The 20,619-nt window shown below is 41.8% G+C and overlaps 2 protein-coding genes and 1 pseudogene across 3 annotated transcripts; 1 reads left to right on the top strand and 2 right to left on the bottom strand.

Moving 5' to 3' along the window:
* Window positions 1–383: 383 nt before the first annotated feature.
* LOC146979910 (uncharacterized) lies at window positions 384–5,317 on the bottom strand (annotated as a pseudogene). The gene is made up of 4 exons (XR_015036919.1): window positions 5,243–5,317; window positions 3,803–4,129; window positions 3,400–3,660; window positions 384–680 (listed from the first exon to the last, which is right to left on the bottom strand). The product of XR_015036919.1 is annotated as an uncharacterized LOC146979910 (transcript).
* A 1,901-nt stretch (window positions 5,318–7,218) lies between these two features.
* LOC146979909 (uncharacterized) lies at window positions 7,219–10,617 on the bottom strand. Its single transcript, XM_085788637.1, has 5 exons — window positions 10,511–10,617; window positions 8,739–9,062; window positions 8,352–8,609; window positions 8,082–8,252; window positions 7,219–7,388 (listed from the first exon to the last, which is right to left on the bottom strand). Exons 1-5 carry the CDS (start codon window positions 10,557–10,559, stop codon window positions 7,219–7,221), a joined length of 972 nt encoding a protein of 323 aa, XP_085644763.1. The 5' UTR covers window positions 10,560–10,617.
* Window positions 10,618–12,968: 2,351 nt separating this feature from the next.
* Window positions 12,969–13,439, top strand: LOC146979908 (paraneoplastic antigen Ma1-like). The gene has a single exon (XM_085788636.1). It carries the CDS (start codon window positions 12,969–12,971, stop codon window positions 13,437–13,439), a length of 471 nt encoding a protein of 156 aa, XP_085644762.1.
* The last annotated feature ends 7,180 nt before the right edge of the window (window positions 13,440–20,619 follow it).

Here is a 20,619-nt window from a genome sequence, read left to right as displayed (position 1 = left end):
ACCTTGTATTTCCAGAGCACCAACCTTAGAAAAAAAAATTAAAAATTGATAATCAGGTGTGTTGTAAAAGGGCTGATTTACATGAAGAAGTCAAAGACTCATGACCAAACATGTTTGTGTTTTGCTTCAATGCAGTGGGAATGAAAGAAAAGTTCGATTGACTGTCCTCTCTGCTCTGTGATCAGCTGCAGATGTGACGTCCTCTGGATGTTTAGGCGTTCTCCAAAGTGATGCAGTGAAAATGGAAAAGCAGACTGTGAACTGTCAAAACAGCAGTCAATACTATTTTTGTCAAGACAAAAAACTTTTACTGTAAATGTCACACCCACAAAGACACACGAGCTAACACAGCAAAATGACACTGAAGTATTCATTTCAGAAAGTCAAAGTTCAAATGGTGAATTTCTCTTGTCAACCATCACAAAGTTGTCTGGATCCACTGACGGTCTAATGGCAGAGCGGTCAGATTTCTTGTTTTTCCTTTTCCTTCAGAATTAAATAGATGGTGATCCTAATTATTGAAAGAACTGCCAAAGCCGCTCAGAAAGTACACATGAGCAGGGAGCGGTCTGCTTTAATAAAGAGACATATAAATTGTATTTGTACAGTACTGAACAGCAGCTGACCCACAGTGGTGTCTGTCACCATGGTTGTTGACGTACAGTTTATGAAGATGAATCCTATGGCATGAAACAAATCAACTATGGCTGAAGTGATTATCAGTGTCAACGTCATCAAGCTGTCTCCAGAGGATGCATCCACTTCTGCATATGTATTGGAGACTGTTTGAGATGTTCTCAGTAATTTTTGGGCATTGAAATTACTAGTGCCCAGATGGGTGCACACAAAGAAAAAGCCACAACACAATGCAAAAGTCAAGGTGGGTTGTGGCTTTCCATTCAGTTGAGGCGTTTGGGCAACTGCTTTATGGTTCATTCATCCATCTCACTGGATTGAATTTTTAGTTTGAGAATGATCATTTGTATCTGTGCAGTTTAAAAGAAAATGAGGCTCAGCTGCTTTAAAAGGGACAGATTTGCAGACTGATGTTTTTAATGTAGAAAACAACAACAACAAAAAACTACTTCCTGTGATTTCAGCGTTTAAAGCAGATATCAGTGGAATGTTTTTGTTAATATAAGTCCTAAATAGTCCTATTTTCCGTCAGCAATCACTTACATGAAGTATTTCAGCCTAAACACGAGTCTCTCCGTCACTCTGCTCTGCTGTAACCCGAGGAGAAAATTTTCCTTGTGGGATACAAGTGTTATCCAATGAGGGGAGAGAACGGCATGAAGGGCTGTGTGTGCAGCCAAGGGATGCGCGTGAATGTGGTGACGTAGCACGAGGACCAATTGATGCCTGACAAGGGCGGGGGCTGCTAACTCATGGTGCGTTCAAGGAAACTCGTACTTTGTGTTTTTCCTTCCTGTGAAGTCATACCAGTTCGATCTGGTACGAGTTCACGGGTCGGAAGTTACGAGTGGCCGTTATAGGGAACTTTCACAGACAACAGGACGGTAAAAACACGAGCTACGGGTTACCTGGAACGCTACCAAGTCGTAGTTGTGACTTGAAGCTGTAACTTACGGTTTCAAAAGCCTGCCTTGAACACAGCATTAGCCGAAACGGCCGTGCCGATGATATCTGCTTTAATGATAAATGCTTAAAAGGTTTGTTTACATCAGTGATGTTCATATGAGAATTCAACTTTTCCCAAATAATGAGATTCCAAAAAAAACATATGCATAATGTTTAAAATGTAAAACAACAACAACAACAATATGAAAATTGACACTGAACTAATTTCCAAAATCATCATGAGTTGCATTACTAATATGACACTAAAAGCTTTATTTACACTGTCACATTCAATCCTGGAAGTTAAAGCAGAAGTAAGCGATCCGGTCGTTTTAGCTAACTTCTTGTCAGCCGATGGAGTTAGCAGTCCCCGCCCTCGTCATGGATCTATAGAGAGCCTAAGCGGAAGCAGGAAGTAACGGTCACCATGGGACCTCAACTCTGAAAAACTATCCATTCAAATGAACGGGACTGACAATTTTATTTCGTGATCCGTTTGAATTGTGCCATGAGAAAAAAATATGTCCTCTACCTGTTAAAAACATCACGTTTCATCCCGAGAAATCAGCAGTTTGTTGTAAAGCTATTGTAGAATAAAATTCAGAAGAATCTGTAAGCAGAAAGACTACAAGTCGCGTAGATGACGTCACACACCAAATGCCACCCTTTCCTGTGTCAGTTGGTGACGTATTTTCTGTGGGACACCAGATCTGTAGTCTGTAGAGCGGTCTTCACACAAAATACATTCTTCTGTTGCCGTTTTATGATAAACGGCTGATTTCTCTTCATGAAACGTGATGTTTTAAACAGGTAGAGGACATATTTTTTTCTCATGGCGCAATTCAATCGGATCACGAAATAAAATTTTCAGTCTCATTCATTTGAATGGCGAGTTTTTCAGAGTTGAGGTCCCATGGCGCCGTTACTTCCTGCTTCCGCAGGCTCTCTATTGGTCCTCGTCCCTTCGTCACCACATTCACGTGCATCCCTTGGCTGCACACACAGAGAGGACTGCCCCTTTATGCCGTTCTCTCTCCTCACTGGATAAAGGTTGTAGGATACAAGGAAAGTTTTCTCCTCGGCTTACAGCAGAGCAGAGTGACTGACAGACCCGTGTTTCGGTCCAAACACTCCAAAGTGATTGCTGTCGGAAGATATAACTATTTAAGACTTATATTAACACAAATATTCTGCTTACTTCTGCTTTAATACAGTAGTAATAGGCTATATTTAGCACTAAATGTGTCTGTGACACTGCCACATACCTACAACAATTCAGCACACAATACTGCACACTCATTGAAGCACAAACCATTTCATTTATTTACACTGAGCTGATAAACTGACAGTATCCTGTAAAATGTAAACGATCAGGTCAACCCCTCAGTTCAATCACTGAGGAGTTCTCATAATCCATTGCTGGTGGGGTGACAGGCACTTTGGTTTTCTTGTACTTCCTCTTCTTCAAATGAAAAACCAGGAAAATGCCACCGACCAACAAAGTTGCCATGGCGAGCAGCAAACCACATATGAGCAGAGAGTGACCTGTTCAAACAAGAGACACATAGACCAGTTGTTATATTAACACAATGACGGCAGAGTTCATGTCTAGTGATTCTATAATATCAGCGACTCATGGTGGAGGTCCAAGTTACTGTGGCTGATTAAACGTCTATTGATAGTAGAAGTGTTTAAAAGTGACTGTAGATTGTGTGAGGCTGTTGCATCTGAGCAAGAAAACAGATTCATGATGTCATATTATGATGTTCAGTGTGACAGCAGCAGCATAATGGTGAGCAACATCAAAAGTTTTCTCACCTTTACAGGTGGATATCTGCTTCTCTTTGGAGACAAGACTGACATGATTCCTAACTGAACAGGTCAGAAGTCCTGAGACGTCGTCTTTCAGTATGATGGTGTTAGTCTCATGATTTCCAGAGAGGAGCTTGTCGTCTGTCAGTGTGCGTCCGTCCAGAGTCCAGCTGTACTCAGGACTGTCCCCTCCCTCAGAGAGACAGGACGCCTTCATAATTCCCTGGGACAGACACTCAGAGACCAACAGCACAGAGGACACAGGAGCTGGGGGAAACACACGCTGATGTTTTATGTCGCCAGAAACAGTTTCCAATAAGGAGCAGGCTGGAGAGGTTTATCAGTGAAATATGATGTATGTGGTCTGTCAATGTTAATGAATTCAACAGAAAGCAAAATAGTTATTTACCTTGGATGAACAGCTGTAAAGTCTGTGTCTCTGTATGCTTTCCTAGGGAATCAAACATTTCAATGGTATATTCACCACCATCACTCCTGCTCAGATTATTGATCCTAAATGTTCCATCCCTGAGAGTGAAGATGGATCTGTTTTCTCCATCAAACAGATTAGTTAAAGTATTATTCTCTCTCACATCCAGTATTGTCTCTGTGTTGAACATCAGTAGGAATCTGTATATGTCTGAGACACTGTCCATCAGCCGTAGGACCACAGTTCCTCCCACAGCTCCATAACACTGAGCTCCATCCTGTCTGCCGTCACAGTGGGTTTCCACAGCTGATACTGAACACGTGCACACACACACACACACACACACACACAAACACACAAACACACAAACACACATAAAGGTTTCAAATAGAACAGCTGATGATGGCTAATACAATGTTTGCTGCATCAAACTACAAGTCGTCATGGTAACAACAGTAATTCACTGGCAGCTCAACTTAGGCCTGTGATCATCATGCAATAAGTGAAAATAACATATTACCCAACAACTCATGTACAAACGTGGAGTCTCTTTAGGGAATTAATTTTGCACACTTATTGTAATGAAATATATCACACATGATTTTTACATCTTGGCCTTGTAGCTGCTGCAAATATTAAAGCAGAAGTAAGCGGAATGTTTGTGTTAATATAAGTCTTAAATAGACAGCAATCACTTTGTTTGGTCTGAAACACGGGTCTGTCAGTCACTCCGTTTCCAAGGGACATAGCCGTCTCCACACCATGGATCTCCATGCCCCACACCTGCAGGCAGGGCGATCTCTCTACAGTAAACGTGTTGTGGGGTTTGCAGCAGTGTTGTGACATTTGCAGTGCATTTTTCTTAATGTGTTGTGTTGTGACTTTTGCAGCGCGTCTTTCTTAATGTTTTGTGTTGTGACTTTTGCAGCGCGTTTTTCTTAATGTGTTGTGTTGTGACTTTTGCAGCGCGTTTTTCTTAATGTGTTGTGTTGTGACTTTTGCAGCGCGTTTTTCTTAATGTTTTGTGTTGTGACTTTTGCAGCGCGTCTTTCTTAATGTGTTGTGTTGTGACTTTTGCAGCGCATTTTTCTTAATGTGTTGTGTTGTGGAGTTTGCAGCGCATTTTTCTTAATGTTTTGTGTTGTGACTTTTGCAGCGCGTCTTTCTTAATGTGTTGTGTTGTGGAGTTTGCAGCGTCCTGACCCCTCAGGTCCACCGTACATATATAAATACACACACACACACACACATATCAAAAAAGGGCTTAGTTATTTTCTTAGAAAATAATTTAGTGACTGAGAATTAAACCAAAGAAAGCTTAACTCACAGGTAACTCTGGCAGTAACAGTTCAGTGTAAACAGTGTAAGAATGCAGACAATGCCTAGTCCCGCTGGTAATTTTTTTTTAAAGCTGCTCACCATGAGAAACTCCGAGCAGCATCAGCATCAGTCCAACCACAGCCTCCATGTCTTGTCACTCTTCAGCCTCTGTTGCCTCAAGTCAGAAAATCTTAGACAAAGTCCCCTTCTTCCCCTGAGCAGTGCACAAACATGCACATTCAACACTGAGGAGTCTGAAATGTGTCGATGCGATGACGTAGGGTCGTAGAGATAACCACTTATTTTTATAATTGAGAGGAGGAAGAGGAAGTAGTGGCCAACAGGTGTGATAGCTACATAGGAGGAAATGAACAGTCTCTCCAGTCATGATGAAAGTCCCAAACAGGACTTTCATCATGACTGGAGAGACTGTTCATTTCCACGACGTTCAGTCACTGGCAACCAATGAACCAAGTGATCCACAGTTAGTTCATCAAAGTCCAAACTCGTAATGAAGATATTTATTCAGTGTGTGTGTGTGTCTTCGCCAGGAGAATGTGTGGGAATAGAAGTACAGTTTTTAATTGAGAGGTATCAGTAGATTTATTTTGGTGGTTATATCCAAAGAAAAACATACATCATGGCAAAAACTATTCAATTGTTTCTACATAATGATTATTTGAAGCAATGCAGTATAAACTGGATGCTGGACAGTTTGAAGTATGGAGTGACAATAATACATCCATAACGTTGAAACAGAAAGAAATATAATAACTAACTTGACATCTGCTACACGTTTTTAATGTAGAAAAAAACAACAAAAAAACTACTTTCAGTGATTTCAGCGTTTAATGATAAATGCTTAAAAGGTTTGTTTACATCAGTGATGTTCATGAACATGAGAATTCAACTTTTCCCAAATAATGAGATTCCAAAAAAAAACGTATGCATAATGTTTAAAGATCTTAAAATGTAAAAAAAAAAAAAAAAACATGAAAATTGACACTGAACTAACTTCCAAAATCATCATAAGTTGCATTACTAATATGACACTACAAGCTTTATTTAAATGTGTCTGTGACACTCATGCACACCTACAATAATTCAGCACATAATACTGCACTACTCACAAAAAGTTAGGGATATTTGGCTTTTGAGTGAAATTTATGGAAAATGTGAAAAGTTCACGCTACAGTGATATTATATTATGAAAGTAGAGCATTTCAGTAGAAGCATACACTGGTTATTTCTTCATCTCAAACACTTTATTGAAACAAAAGCCAACAACAGTGGTGGGTATATATACACCACAACAAAACAATAGGCTTTATGCACAGCTCCACTACTTCCTGATCTTAAGCCAGCTCCTTTATTTCCTGTCTAATATTATTGGACAAACTGATTAATCCAGGTGCGTCTGACCTCACAACAATGGTCAGACACACCTGGATTAATCAGTTTGTCCAATAATGTAAGACAGGAAACAAAGGAGCTGGCTTACGATCAGGAAGTAGTGGAGCTGTGCATAAAGCCTATTCTTCTCATAACTTGTCATGTGCCCTTGAGCTTTAATTACAGCTTGACAACGATGTCTCATGCTGTTCACAGGTGGACGTCTTGTCTGCTGAGACGTCCCACTCTTCTTGAAGGGCAACCAAAGGTCATTGAGGTTCTGGGTTACAGAGTTACAGTACCAGCCTCTACACGGCTGATTGAACAATCGATCAATTGTTACGTGTCGTCTTGGTCTCATGATGTCAAAATGTGAACAGCATGATGAGGACGGCTGTTTAAACCAGTTCTAATTGAACCAGGACATGTATTGGCTGATTCATGGTTCAAACACCTGTTGTGAATTTTGCTGTTAAGCTCCTTGTCAGAGAACAGCAACTTGTGCAAAAATGACTGAAACATTGAACAGTTGGATATGTGCATTCAAAAGTTTAGAGAAGGTCACATTAAGTTCACCTACAAAGGTTAGAATGCATTTTAGCTTCACCCTGAAATTTTTGTGAGTAGTGAATTTACACTGAGCTGATAAACTCTCAGTGTCCTGTAAAATGTAAATGATCAGGTCAACCCCTCAGTTCAATCACTGAGGAGTTCTCATAATCCACTGCTGGTGGGGTGACAGGCACTTTGGTTTTCTCGTACTTCCTCTTCTTCAAATGAAAAAACAGGAAAATGGCACCGACCAACAAAGTTGCCATGGCGAACAGCAAACCACATATGAGCAGAGAGCGACCTGTTCAAACAAGAGACACAAAGACCAGTTGTTACATTAACACAATGACGGCAGAGTTCATGTCTAGTGATTCTATAATATCAGTGACTCATGGTGGAGGTCCAAGTTACTGTGGCTGATTAAACGTCTATTGATAGTAGAAGTGTGTAAAAGTGACTGTAGATTGCGTGAGGCTGTTGCATTTGAGAAATAGGCCTACAAGAAATCAGTTATGTCATATATATCATGATCAGTGTAATAATTTGAAAACATAGCTACCCTGCACCAGGGTTATTATATAAATAAATAATTTAGTTAACTGAAATAAGATTGACAATTCTTTCTAAAAAACTAAAACTAAATAAAAACTACAATGAACAATGCAAAACTAACCTAAACTAAATTGCAGATAAAATCAGCTTAGTTTTCATTTTCTTAGAAATGGCTAAAGTTTCAGGAAGAAAACGCCACAGTTCAATATGGGACTATTTAACGTAAATGTATTGTGATGAGGACTGATTTGTGTGATGCAACTAAAAGGGAAAAATTCTGCAAATGTGAAAGTTCATCTTTGGAGCTCTCACAGAAAGAAACTTATACAAATCAAAGAGAATACCTAAAAAGCTAAAACTAGTCAATTCCTCAATATAAAAACGAAACTTAAACTGTTAAAACCATGCGTGACTTCTGCTGATTGATGGATGGTCTCCTTACCACTACTGGAGGAAGGCTGAATGATGGATGTGATATTATTGAAGGGTTTGACTGACACTGTGATGTCTGGGCCTTTGGTTGTTAGCGATGGAATACACAGTGTGTTATTGGCTGCATACACCCACTGTGATATGTGTGTCCCATTGATGTCACAATCGATGTAGATGAAGCCTTATGGGAAAGAAACAGATGAAGTAACTGATGTACAGAGCAACCAACATCATCAGTGTCTGCGTCGTCACGCTGTTTTCTACTCATGTTCTCACTCACCACAGGTAGAAATCTGCACCTGATCAGAGACACGACTGACATTGTTCTTGACTGAGCAGGTCAGAAGTCCTGAGACGTCTTGTTTCAGTGTGATGGTGTTAGTCTGATTATTTCCAGAGAGGAGCTTGTCATCTGTCAGTGTGCGTCCATCCAGAGTCCAGCTGTACTCAGGACTGTCCCCTCCCTCAGAGAGACAGGACGCCTTCAACTCTCCCTGGGACAGACAGTGATGGTCCAGCAGCACAGAGGACACAGGAGCTGAGGGAAACACATGTTGCCAGAAACAGTTTCCAATAAGGAGCAGGCTGGAGAGGTTTATCAGTGAAATATGATGTATGTGGTCGGTCAATATTAATGAATTCAACAGAAAACAAAACAGTTATTTACCTTGGATGAACAGCTGTAGAGTCCGTGGGTCTAATGTCTTTCCTTGGGAATTAAACATTTGAAGGGTATATTCACCACCATCACTCCTGCTCAGATCATTGATCCTAAATGTTCCATCACTGGGAGTGAAGATGGATCTGCTTTCTAACTGATTAGTTACAATCTTATTCTCTTTCACATCCAGTATTATCTGTGATGTGTTGAACTTCAGTCGGAATTTGAATATGTCTGAGGCGCTGTCCAACAGCTGTAGGACCAGAGTTCCTCCCAAAGCTCCATAACACTGAGCTCCATCCTGTCTGCCGTCACAGTGGGTTTCCACAGCTGATATTGAACACGCGCGCACACACACACACACACACACACACACACACACACACACACACACACACACACACACACACACACAAAGACACAAATAAATCAAAACCAATGGTGTTAATTATTATAAAGGTTTCAAAGCTGATGATGGCTAATACAATGTTTGTTGCATCAAACTATAAGTCGTCATGGTAACAACAGTAATTATGGTAGCTCAACTTAGGCCTGTGACCATCAAACACTGTGGGTTTAGCTATTATACTATAACAATATTTTCTGTAAAGCATTCTGTGTTTACATACAGTAAGTGAAGTTAAAGCAGATGTTTTTAATTAGATGTTTCTATTTGATGTTTTTAATGTTTGTGTTAATATAAGTCTTAAATAGTTATATCTTCCGACAGCAATCACTTTTATAGAGTGTTTGGTCCGAAACACGGGTCTGTCAGTCACTCTGCTCTGCTGTAAGTCGAGGAGAAAACTTTCCTTGTATCCTACAACCTTTATCCAATGAGGAGAGAGAACGGCATAAAGGGGCGGTCCTCTCTGTGCAGCCAAGGGATGCACGTGAATGTGGTGACGTAGGGACGAGGGCGGGGACTGCTAACTCCATCGCCTGACAGGAAGTTAGCCAAAAGACCGGATCGCTTACTTCTGCTTTAACCTAACACACACTAACAGTGCATTTATTGTAACATTTTAATGAAACTCCTAAAACTTGCCAAATACTGTATACCTTTGGCAAGTTTTGGAGAAATTGAACAACAATAAGAAATGTGAACAAAATGTCAACAACAACAACAACCAAACAAAATTAGAAAAGAACCGAGTAACCTGATTGATTTCGCACTGTCTCACATACAGACAGGAACAAGTTCTTGTGTAAGAGCGCCATGCAATAAGTGAACATAACATTTCACCCAGCAACTCATGTACAAACGTGGAGCCTCTTTAGAGAATTAATTTTGCAATCATTGCCCTATTTGCACAATTTCATTACTCTAATGAAATTGATCACATGATTCTTACATCTTGGCCTTGTAGCTGCTGCAAATATTAATGAGTGAGTCACTGTCAACCATTTTGTCACTTATATCAATGGCCAATTTTTCATTAAAATAAAAAAATATAGTCATCAAAAATAGATTCATTATTTTCTTATAAAATATAATTTATCCACAGTAACTGAGAATTAAACCAAAGAAAGCTTAGCACACTTTATATCAGAAGTAAGTATGGCAGTAATAGTTCAAAGTTAAAAATAATAAAAAAATAAATAATTATAATAATAATAAAAACATGTTTATATTTGATTAATTTCTGAATCATTAACATGGGTCCATATTTGAGCTCCATAGCACACCACTGAAGATGCACACACTGTCCAAATTTACTCCCAATAATGTAAAAATGCAGACAATGCCACTGGTTAAAAAAAAAAAAGCTGCTCACCATGAGAAACTCCGAGCAGCATCAGCATCAGTCCAACCACAGCCTCCATGTCTTGTCACTCTTCAGCCTCTGTTGAAGTCAGAAGATCTTAGACAAACTCCTCTTCTTCCCCTCAACATGCACATTCAACACTGAGGAGTCTGAAATGTGTCGATGTGATGAGAAGTTCGTAGAAATAACCACTTATCTTTATAATTGAGAGGAGGAAGAGGAAGTAGTGGCCAAAAGGAGTGATACATATAATTGGCACATAGGCTAACTGCAACACTCTCATTACTGTAATTGAGTAGTTTTTTTGTGTAGCCTGCTAGTAGCCTACTTTTTTGAGTGTGTAACCCCCGGTTACTAGACCGATTAAATAAATAGATAAAAATTACTAGACATATTAAATAAATAATAATTGTATTTAGGCTACTACTGGATTGATATTTAAGCTACATTATTTAAATTAATAAATAATTAATAAATAATAATTAATTTAGGCAGTAACCATAACAACTGTCCCTATATAAAAAGCCTGTGTCAGCCCGGAATTCTCACTCTAACTGCACTTGAGGGACAACTAGAGACACAGAGACAGAGACGAGATTAACGAAAAAATAATCGATAGAGAGAAAGGAAAAAAGAGAAGAACACCACCAATCCTGGAGCAGTATACATCCTGCTGCTAAAATTCAAAGAAATAGCCTACTTGGTGAGTGGAAATGTTTATTTTGTCAAAAGTAGACCAACTTTTTAGCTAACTGTAAAAACCCAGTAGCAGCAGTACCTGCCGCCATAGCAACAGAGGTTGAACATTCCAAAGCAACAGTTAGGATGGTGGCAGTTACTGGCCTTTTTGTATGGTGTGTTGTGGTGTTTCAAGAATGTAATAGTCTACTGTATATATTTTTTTTCTGTTTGTTTGAAATATTAATAATATAAATAATATTATAATCACAAGGTAACATAATTTAGAGTTAGCGTTTTAATAATTATTTATACTGGCTGTGTATTTTCAAGGCCAGGAGCTTGTGTGTGTGTGTGAGCCTGATCACCCCTCCTCATCATCATCCTATCATCACCCCTCCTCATCATCATCCTATCATCATCCTCCTCATCATCATCCCCCCTCATCTTCAACCCCCTCATCGTTACCCTCATCCTCCTCATCACCCCCTTCTTTATCGACAACTTCCACTACCTGATTCTTCAGTTCAGATGGTCGGACAATACAGTCTGAACTGAAGTGGCGAGCCAAACCCCACTGAACCTGGACTGTCAGAGAAGTTGATTTATTTTTTTATTTTATTTGTGATATTATTATTTTTTGTGTGCTATTCATTAGCCTACTGTTACTGTTGTAACTATTTTTATTTATCTTTGTTTATTGTTTTGATTGAGAGAGGGATAAGTTAAGGAAACCACCTGTCAGTAAGATCCGCAATAAAATAGGATTTAAAAATACAGAATTAGAAATAAATTAGACAATTAAAATAATAACTAAATTAGCACTAAACTAAGAATTAGACATCAAATTATACTTACCTGACAGGTGGATTAGTAAGGGAAAAGAGGGAGTAATTTGTGTATTTCAATTTTGTCTTATGTGTTATTGTTGTTGTTATATGTGATTCTGAAAGAAAGAGATAAGAGAAAGAAAAAGAAAGAAAAGACGAAGAGAATCGATTCACGTTGGAATAAATTTGATTACTTACTTTTTTAAACATATGACAGTGACCTCTTGTTTTCTTTTCTACTCACACCCATTTCTCCAGAGCGAATCTAATCTTCTGAGTACTGGCCCACATCTAAGTTTTCATTTTATTTACTTTACATTAATAACTGGTTCTTCCTTTTACCAGGTATTACAACTTGGCGAGCCAGCCAGGAGAAATTGGGTTTTTGTCGTTTTTGCTTTAGTGAGGTCACTGTATAACAAAAAACAACAACAATGGAGGTTATTAAATCGGCTGAAGTTAAAGTGCAGAATTCTGTTATAATTAGTGGACCCCTTGATGCAGAATCTGACAAAGAATTAATTCAACACCTGAGTCAACATGGCTCTATCTTTAGATTTGTCAGCATAAATGCTCCAAGCAGTAAATTTCATGGACATGTAGTAGTTGAATACACTGACTACACTGCAATACAGTCATTCAAGTCGCTGCTACCAGCCACTTTTCCACGCCAAGGTGAAGAAGACTACTACCATCTGAGACTGCTAGCAGATGTGTACACACATGAAGTGAGTAGCACCACCACCGAGAACTACCTGGAACAGTTGCAGGCAGTTGCACGAACGACCGGCAAGACACTAGAAGAAGTCCTTGCAACAGAACTCTCGAAGCTCAGTCCAGCCACCTCTGCTCTGTCTACCAATCAGTCAGCTGGTGATGCTCCCATGATGACCAGGCAAGTACAGTCGACCGCCAACCATGAAATCTTTCGCTCTGAGCCCCAGCTTACATGTCATAACATGGACCACAATGCAGCTAGCCATGTAACTCCATCCATCTCATCTGGATCAAAGAAACACCCCACCTTCAGAGATGATGACATTAATCCACCTGAAGTGCAGAGAGTAGTGGTTGAGCACGTTGTGAGAAATGCAGACATTTCTTCCCCAGCCTACACCTCCGTCAGGCTGCGATCCTTCTCTGGAAAGTGTCCACACCCCAACAACGAGGCAGACTACGACACCTGGCGAACTAACGTCGAGCTCATGCTTAAAGACCCAGCCATATCTGATCTACACAGAGTGAGAAAGATACTTGAGAGTCTCCTGTCCCCCGCAGCTGACATAGTCAAACAGTTAGGCCCTCAAGCTTCCCCCAATGACTATGTGCAGCTACTGGATTCAGCTTTTGGCACTGTTGATGATGGTGAAGAACTCTTTGCTAAGTTCATGAACACGTTGCAAGATGCTGGAGAGAAACCCTCACTGTAAAAAAAAAAGAGCTGTTCCAATGTAAAATCTTTCAGTAACTAATTCCCTAGCTATTGTTAATTTACTCAATTTCTCTGTTCAAGTAATTCTCTCAATTAAAAAATCTTGGTTGGCTCAATTTGATTTGTTTGCTTGCCCAACCATCAGAAGAATTCACTCAATTAAAGTTTATCCATTATCCCAACCATTAAAGAATTCACTCAATTAAAGTTTATCCATTATCTTATCATACTTTCAATTAGAAATTCTTCATTGGACATCCCAATGAAAAATAGCTAGGGAATTAGTTTCTATACAATTGTTCATTAAAGAAATCAACATAAAATTCTTAATTGGATGTAAAACTAGACATACTGAATCAACAGAATGAAGGCAGCAATGTTTTTTTAACACAACTTTATTAAAAATGCAAATAGTGCAATTTTGCAGGAACTGGCACCAACTCCAGGATGTCGACCTTAACTCCGTCAGTTGCAGTCTCCACATCAGCTGTCTAAATTAAAGTACATACAAGACTCGTTAAAATCTTTCAAGATATTTATAGCAGAAGTGTTTCCCCCTGATGCCTGAAATGTTGATTTACCTGACATGTCTTCATGATAGTGTAGGTTCTTTGAGAAAGTACTGCAGGCCTTGGATTGCAACCGATCTTCGATGCATGGTAATGTTGTGTTCTGTATAGAAAGAACAATTAGGAAATTGCATCACACAATGTTCAACACTGCATTATTACTTGCACCGATAGGCCACACGTGGGAGATAATATTTACTAACATTAAAATTGTTTCACATTAATAAATCATAAAACAATATACACAGTTGGTCCTGCGTATATCATATGAAAAAAAATATTGCTTAAGTTACAGCAGGCGAAAACAGTGAAAACACAAGCGCGTCACAAAGAATTTCCCTCTGTTGTATGTTGATTAGATTAAATTTAATGTAGACCAATCAGTTAGGCTAATTGTGAAACATGAATTTATTGATATGAATGTGATGATTTCTGTACATCCAGAGCCCCGGGGCAGCACTGCTCTTCTGACCTGGAGCCTCACTTTTCATTTAACAAACCATTCAATGAGATCATGAATTAACCAGCTGCTGACTCCTTGACGACCCTCTACTCTCTGTGGCTGCTCCCCAGGTGGAGCTTCACTTCTCCAAAAACGTGGGAACAAATTTCCAAACAGACGTCATTTGGATTAACTGTCCGCAGATTGGGACTCTAAATGATTTCTTTCTCGCATGAAAAAATATTAAAACTAAGCGTTAGTTTAGCTGATGGCCGGTATCCTCCAGCCAACATTAACATTAGCTAGTCAGTCTGTCAGCTAGCTAATGTTAGCTAACTAGCTAGAATATCAAAGCCAAAGAAATATTAAGACGGTTATTTAACTTGTTCGCTAGGAACACGTCGACCATGATGAGTTAAGATACAACTACCAACAAAGTAGAGTTTATTATTTAGCAACTTGATGTGAATAAACTCACCTTGTCTGGTCTCTGAAGATGCTGCTCCTCGAATGGCACATTTGCACTGGCCTTGTGGACAAGTTTTGACTTCATTCACTTAATGAATCATTTGTCATTGATTGAACGAGTCACTCGTATGAAATGTCACATGACAGCCAGCATCTCTTTGACTGGATTTATGTCTTTTAATTGAGCCAACAGCTAACTGTGGGTGTTCACTGTATTTGAATATGTTAGTTCTTTCAACAATTTCCAAAGAATGATCATTCCAACATAAATTAACAGGTTCAGTCAATTGATACCACGCCAAGAAATTGATTCAGCAATATATTTTTGGTTAGCCCAAAATGTCATTCATTGGGTTTTTTACAGTGCTCCCAGTACTTGAACAGACTGCAGGTGATTCTCAGCCAGGCTGTGAAAAGAGGGGGTGCAGCTTTCATCGAACAAGATGAACACCTACTGAGACAGTTTTGTAGAGGTTGCTGGGACAACACTATGCTCAGCAGCCTCCAGCTAGAGAAGAGAAAATATAATCCCCCATCCTTCCCAGTACTCCTGTTGCTCCTGCGCACAGAAGAGGACAGACAGGCTGTAAAAGCTGCCCGCATGAGACAACACCTTGGAGCCCCTAAGCAAAGAGCTACATCACATCTTCAGTGTAACTGCACCCATGAAGAATCAAACATGACCTGGCAACAGAATAATTCCACAGTAGATGTTCTATGTGAAAACCAGAACTTGAAGAAACAAGTGGCTGAGCTTCAAAGTCAAACGGCCAGACAAAAGACACAGAACCGCCAGACCTCCAGACCCCAGTCCCAATCCCCCCAGTTTGATCCCCATGTGCAAGACCTGAAGAGACAAATAGCAGAGCTGCAAAGTCAATTGGCAGCGTTCAGAGCCCAGATTCCCCTTTCCCCTACTCCAGCTGAAACAAATGTACGTGGTGGGGCAAGTCGTTCAGCAGTCAGAGCACAGAATGAGAGGCCAAGACCCTGGTACTGCTTCAGGTGTGGTGAAGATGGACACATTGCACCAAACTGCAATGAAGCGTCCAATCCAGCCTTGGTTGCAGTGAAGAGGAGACAGCTACAAGAAAGGCAGCTACTGTGGGAAGCCCAAGGCAGCTCTTCCAGCCCACAGCCTTTAAACTAGAATCAGCTCCGGTCGAGGGACTGATAGGAGCTGGAGAACATTGGAAACGTCCCAAAGGCAAGCAAAGAGCTAACCTGAAGCAAGCCTCTCCTCATGGTCGAGGACACCTACCAACGGGATTAATAGGGACCAAGTGTACTGGAAAAGTGATCATTGCTGGAGAAGAATGTAGCTGTCTATTAGACACAGGGTCACAAGTAACCACTGTCTCCCAGTCATTCTATGAAGAGAAGCTGACCTCACAGACCATTCACCCCATAGATGACCTGCTAGAGGTAGAAGGAGCTAATGGCCAGATAGTCCCCTACAGTGGTTACATCCAGCTCAATGTAACATTCCCCAAGAGTTTCCTGGGTGTAGACATTGAAGTACCCACCTTAGCCCTTGTAGTTCCAGACTGTCGTGCTATGGCCCTGTCACCTGTGTTAATAGGCACCAACACCTTGGATGTAATGTACACCCTCTACAGTGAGACAGACATCGGCCCTAATCAGTCTACCCCATATGGCTACCGAGCAGTGTTGAAAACCCTTGCACTGAGACACAGACAAACATCCAACAGCTACATTGGATCAGTGAGGCTGCAGGGAAACTCACCTGAAATGATTCCAGCTGGACAGAGAGTGGTGATGGAAGGAGTAGCCAATGTGCATAGTGCATCTACAGAGAAGTGGGCAGTAGTTTGAGCCTCCATCGTCCTACTCCCTTCCTGGGGGCATACTGGTCACTTGTGGTCTGCTCACCCTACCAACCAGAGCACCCTACAGAGTGCCAGTAGTGCTGACCAATGAGACACAGCATGACATACTCCTACAACCAAGAAGTGTCTTAGCTGAACTCAACGCCATACAGCGAGTGCTTCCTGGGGCAGGCGAGAACAAGACCAAAGATCCCTCAACTGATCAGCCAGAACCTCCACAAGTTTCCCCACCTGCATTCAACTTTGCAGACTCCCCCATACCTGCTAAATGGAGAGAGAGAATAGAGCAGACTCTAAGAGCAATGTCAGATGTGTTCTCACAGCATGACTTGGACTTTGGAAGAACCGACAAAGTGAAACATCACATCAACCTCCACGATGAGACGCCCTTCAAGCAGCGAGCTCGCCCCATACACCCTCAAGATATCCAAGCTGTCCGAAAACATCTCCAAGAGCTGCTAGATGCAGGTATCATCCGAGAATCCGAGTCTTCCTTCTCCTCTCCCATCGTGGTGGTCAGAAAGAAAAATTGTGACGTACGACTCTGCATCGATTACCGGAAATTAAATGCCCAGACAGTGAAAGATGCCTATGCCCTGCCCAACCTAGAAGAGACCTTCACAGCGCTGCATGGATCCAAGTGGTTCTCTGTCTTGGATCTCAAGTCTGGATACTACCAGATAGAAATGGAGGAAGAGGACAAAGCCAAGACTGCTTTCGTGTGTCCATTGGGATTTTGGGAATTCCAGCGTATGCCCCAAGGGATTACCAACGCCCCCAGTACATTCCAGAGGCTCATGGAAAAGTGTATGGGTGACATGAACCTGAAAGAGGCCATTGTCTTCTTAGATGACATCATCATATTCTCAGAGACTCTAGAAGAACATGAAAGAAGATTGGTGAGAGTCCTCAACCGCCTCAGAGAGTACGGACTGAAGCTGTCAGTGGACAAGTGCAAGTTCTTTCAGAAGTCTGTGAAATACCTGGGGCACATCGTGTCCGAGAATGGTGTCGAAACAGATCCCGACAAGATCAGCGCTCTAAAGACTTGGCCTAGCCCGAAGAACTTAAAAGAACTGAGATCCTTCCTAGGGTTCTCAGGATACTACCGTCGGTTTATCCAGGGGTACTCTGGGATTGTCAAACCGTTAACTGACCTAACAGTTGGCTACCCACCTCTGAGAAAGACCAAAAGACCAAGAGAGAAGAATGGGCAGTATCACAATCCAAGAGAGCCCTTTAATGACCGTTGGACTCCAGCATGCCAGCATGCTTTCGACACAATCATCGACAAGCTGACCACTGCCCCAGTGCTGGGTTTCGCTAACCCGACACTCCCCTACATCCTGCACACTGATGCAAGCACCACTGGCTTGGGAGCTGCCCTTTACCAAGAGCAAGAAGGACAAATGAGACCCATTGCATTCGCCAGCAGAGGCCTGTCCCATAGTGAAGCTCGCTATCCTGCACATAAGCTGGAGTTTCTAGCCCTGAAGTGGAGTGTGACGGAAAAGTTCAGTGATTACCTGTATGGGAATCAGTTCACTGCCATCACTGACAGCAACCCACTGACCTATATACTCACCTCAGCAAAGTTGGATGCTACAAGTTACCGATGGCTGTCAGCTCTGTCCACCTTCTCATTCACACTCCAGTACCGTGCAGGGAAACAGAACTTGGATGCTGATGGTCTGTCAAGACGTCCCCATGGAAAGCTAACAAACGATCCTGCGTCACAGAAAGAACGTGAACGAGTCCAGCAGTTCATCACACGTCATTCTCTGGATGAGAACCTCATCGAAATGGAACCTGAAGTGATCCAGGCAGTCTGTGGACGTCACCTATTCCGGCATGACCCAGAGAATGAGTCACCGGAGCCCTGCATCACACTAGTTGAGTCCCTTGCTATTCATGCAGACGCCATCCCTGCCATCTACGAGCAAGAGGAAAGTGCAGAAGGAACATCCACCATCCAGCACCTGTCAAGAGAAGACCTGAAAGAAAAGCAAAGAGCTGACCCCAGCATCAGAGAAGTGATACTGCAATTAGAGACTGGCAGAATCCTCCATCAGCGGTACGACAAGAGCTCCCTGAACTCCCATTGCTGCTAAGAGAATGGCCTCGGTTGGAGATGAGAGGAGGTGTTCTCTACAGGAAAAGGAAAGAAGGAGATAATACCAACTTCCAACTAGTGCTGCCTAAAGAGCTCAGAGTAACGGCGATGAAGAGTTTGCATGATGACATGGGTCACTTGGGGATAGAGAGAACAACAGACCTCCTGAGATCCAGATTCTACTGGCCCAAGATGGCAGCTGAAGTGGAAGCAAAGATCAAGACATGTGACCGCTGCATACGGAGAAAAACACCACCTCAAAAGGCTGCACAACTTGTAAACATTCAAGTTTCCTGTCCATTAGAACTGGTCTGCATGGACTTCCTCTCCATCGAACCCGACAGAAGCAACACAAGCAACGTCCTGGTGATAACAGATCACTACACCAAATATGCAGTCGCCGTCCCCACACCCAACCAGAAAGCTCGTACTGTGGCCAAGTGTCTCTGGGAGAACTTCATCATCCACTACGGGTTCCCAGAGCGCTTACACAGTGACCAAGGGCCCGACTTCGAATCCAAGACCATCAAAGAGCTGTGTGAATTGGCCGGAATCAAGAAAGTAAGAACAACTCCATACCACCCAAGAGGAAACCCCGTTGAGAGATTCAACCGAACACTTCTGAGCATGCTGGGAACCTTGCAAGACCAAGACAAAGTGCATTGGCGTGACTTTGTACGACCATTAGTGCATGCCTACAACTGCACTAGAAATGAAGTCACCGGATTCAGCCCATATGAGTTGATGTTCGGGAGGCAACCAAGGCTGCCTATTGACCTGGCATTTGGAGTCCCACTCAAAGAGCGTCCTCAAACATCCCACTCAGAGTATGTACGCAATTTGAGATCTCATTTGGAGGAGAGCTACAAAATAGCAACCAGCAATGCTGCCAAAAATGCTGCTAGAAACAAGGCCAGATTTGATCGACACATCACAGAATCTGCACTTGAAGTTGGAGACCGTGTGCTAGTAAGAAGCGTTCGCCTTCGTGGGAAACACAAATTGGCAGATAAGTGGGAACCGGCAATTCATGTGGTGACAAAACGTGCCGGTGAGCTTCCAGTGTACACCGTAAAGCCAGAGAACCAGAGCGGACCCCTGAGAACTTTACACAGAGACCTCCTATTGCCCTGTGGATTTCTCCCTGCAACAGAGAACCAGTCAGCCCCACCTGAAACAGCCACATGCCGCAGGACACGTCAGAGAGTTCACTTGAATCCTGCTGAACAAGATGTAGAAGAGGATGGATATGAGTCAGACGAGGATGTGGCAGTGCACTGGAATGCAGAGTCAACACCTGTGGAAAGTAATTGGCATCCCTGCAGAATAGAACAAATTCCTGAAAGAGAACCTGGAAGAGAAACAGAACTTGAAGAGGAGACCTTACCTGAGAGAGAACCTGGAAGAGGAATCTTACCTGAAAGCGAACCTGGAAGAGGAACCTTACCTGAAGGAAGAGGAGCCTTACCTGAAACAGAGCCTGAAGAGGAAATCTTACCTGAAGGAGAACCTGAAAAAGAAACCTTACCTGGAAGAGGACTTGAAGGAGAAACAGAACCTGAAAGAGAAAACTTACCTGGAAGAGGACTTGAAGGAGAAACAGAATCTGAAAGAGGAAACTTACCTGAAGAGGAAACTGGAACTGGACAAGAAAGTGGTGCTGAAGCAGACGAGCCAGAAGTAACTGGAGTGGCAGCAGACGAAGATGTGCAAGATGCTCCTCAGAGACATTCCAG

This window comes from Trachurus japonicus, chromosome 10 (genome assembly GCF_045865225.1).
Source record: "Trachurus japonicus isolate A0001 chromosome 10, Traja_1.0".
NCBI classification, from domain to species: domain Eukaryota; kingdom Metazoa; phylum Chordata; class Actinopteri; order Carangiformes; family Carangidae; genus Trachurus; species Trachurus japonicus.
Note: the sequence above shows the minus strand (reverse complement) of the source record. Positions and strands in the feature narration are given on the sequence as shown.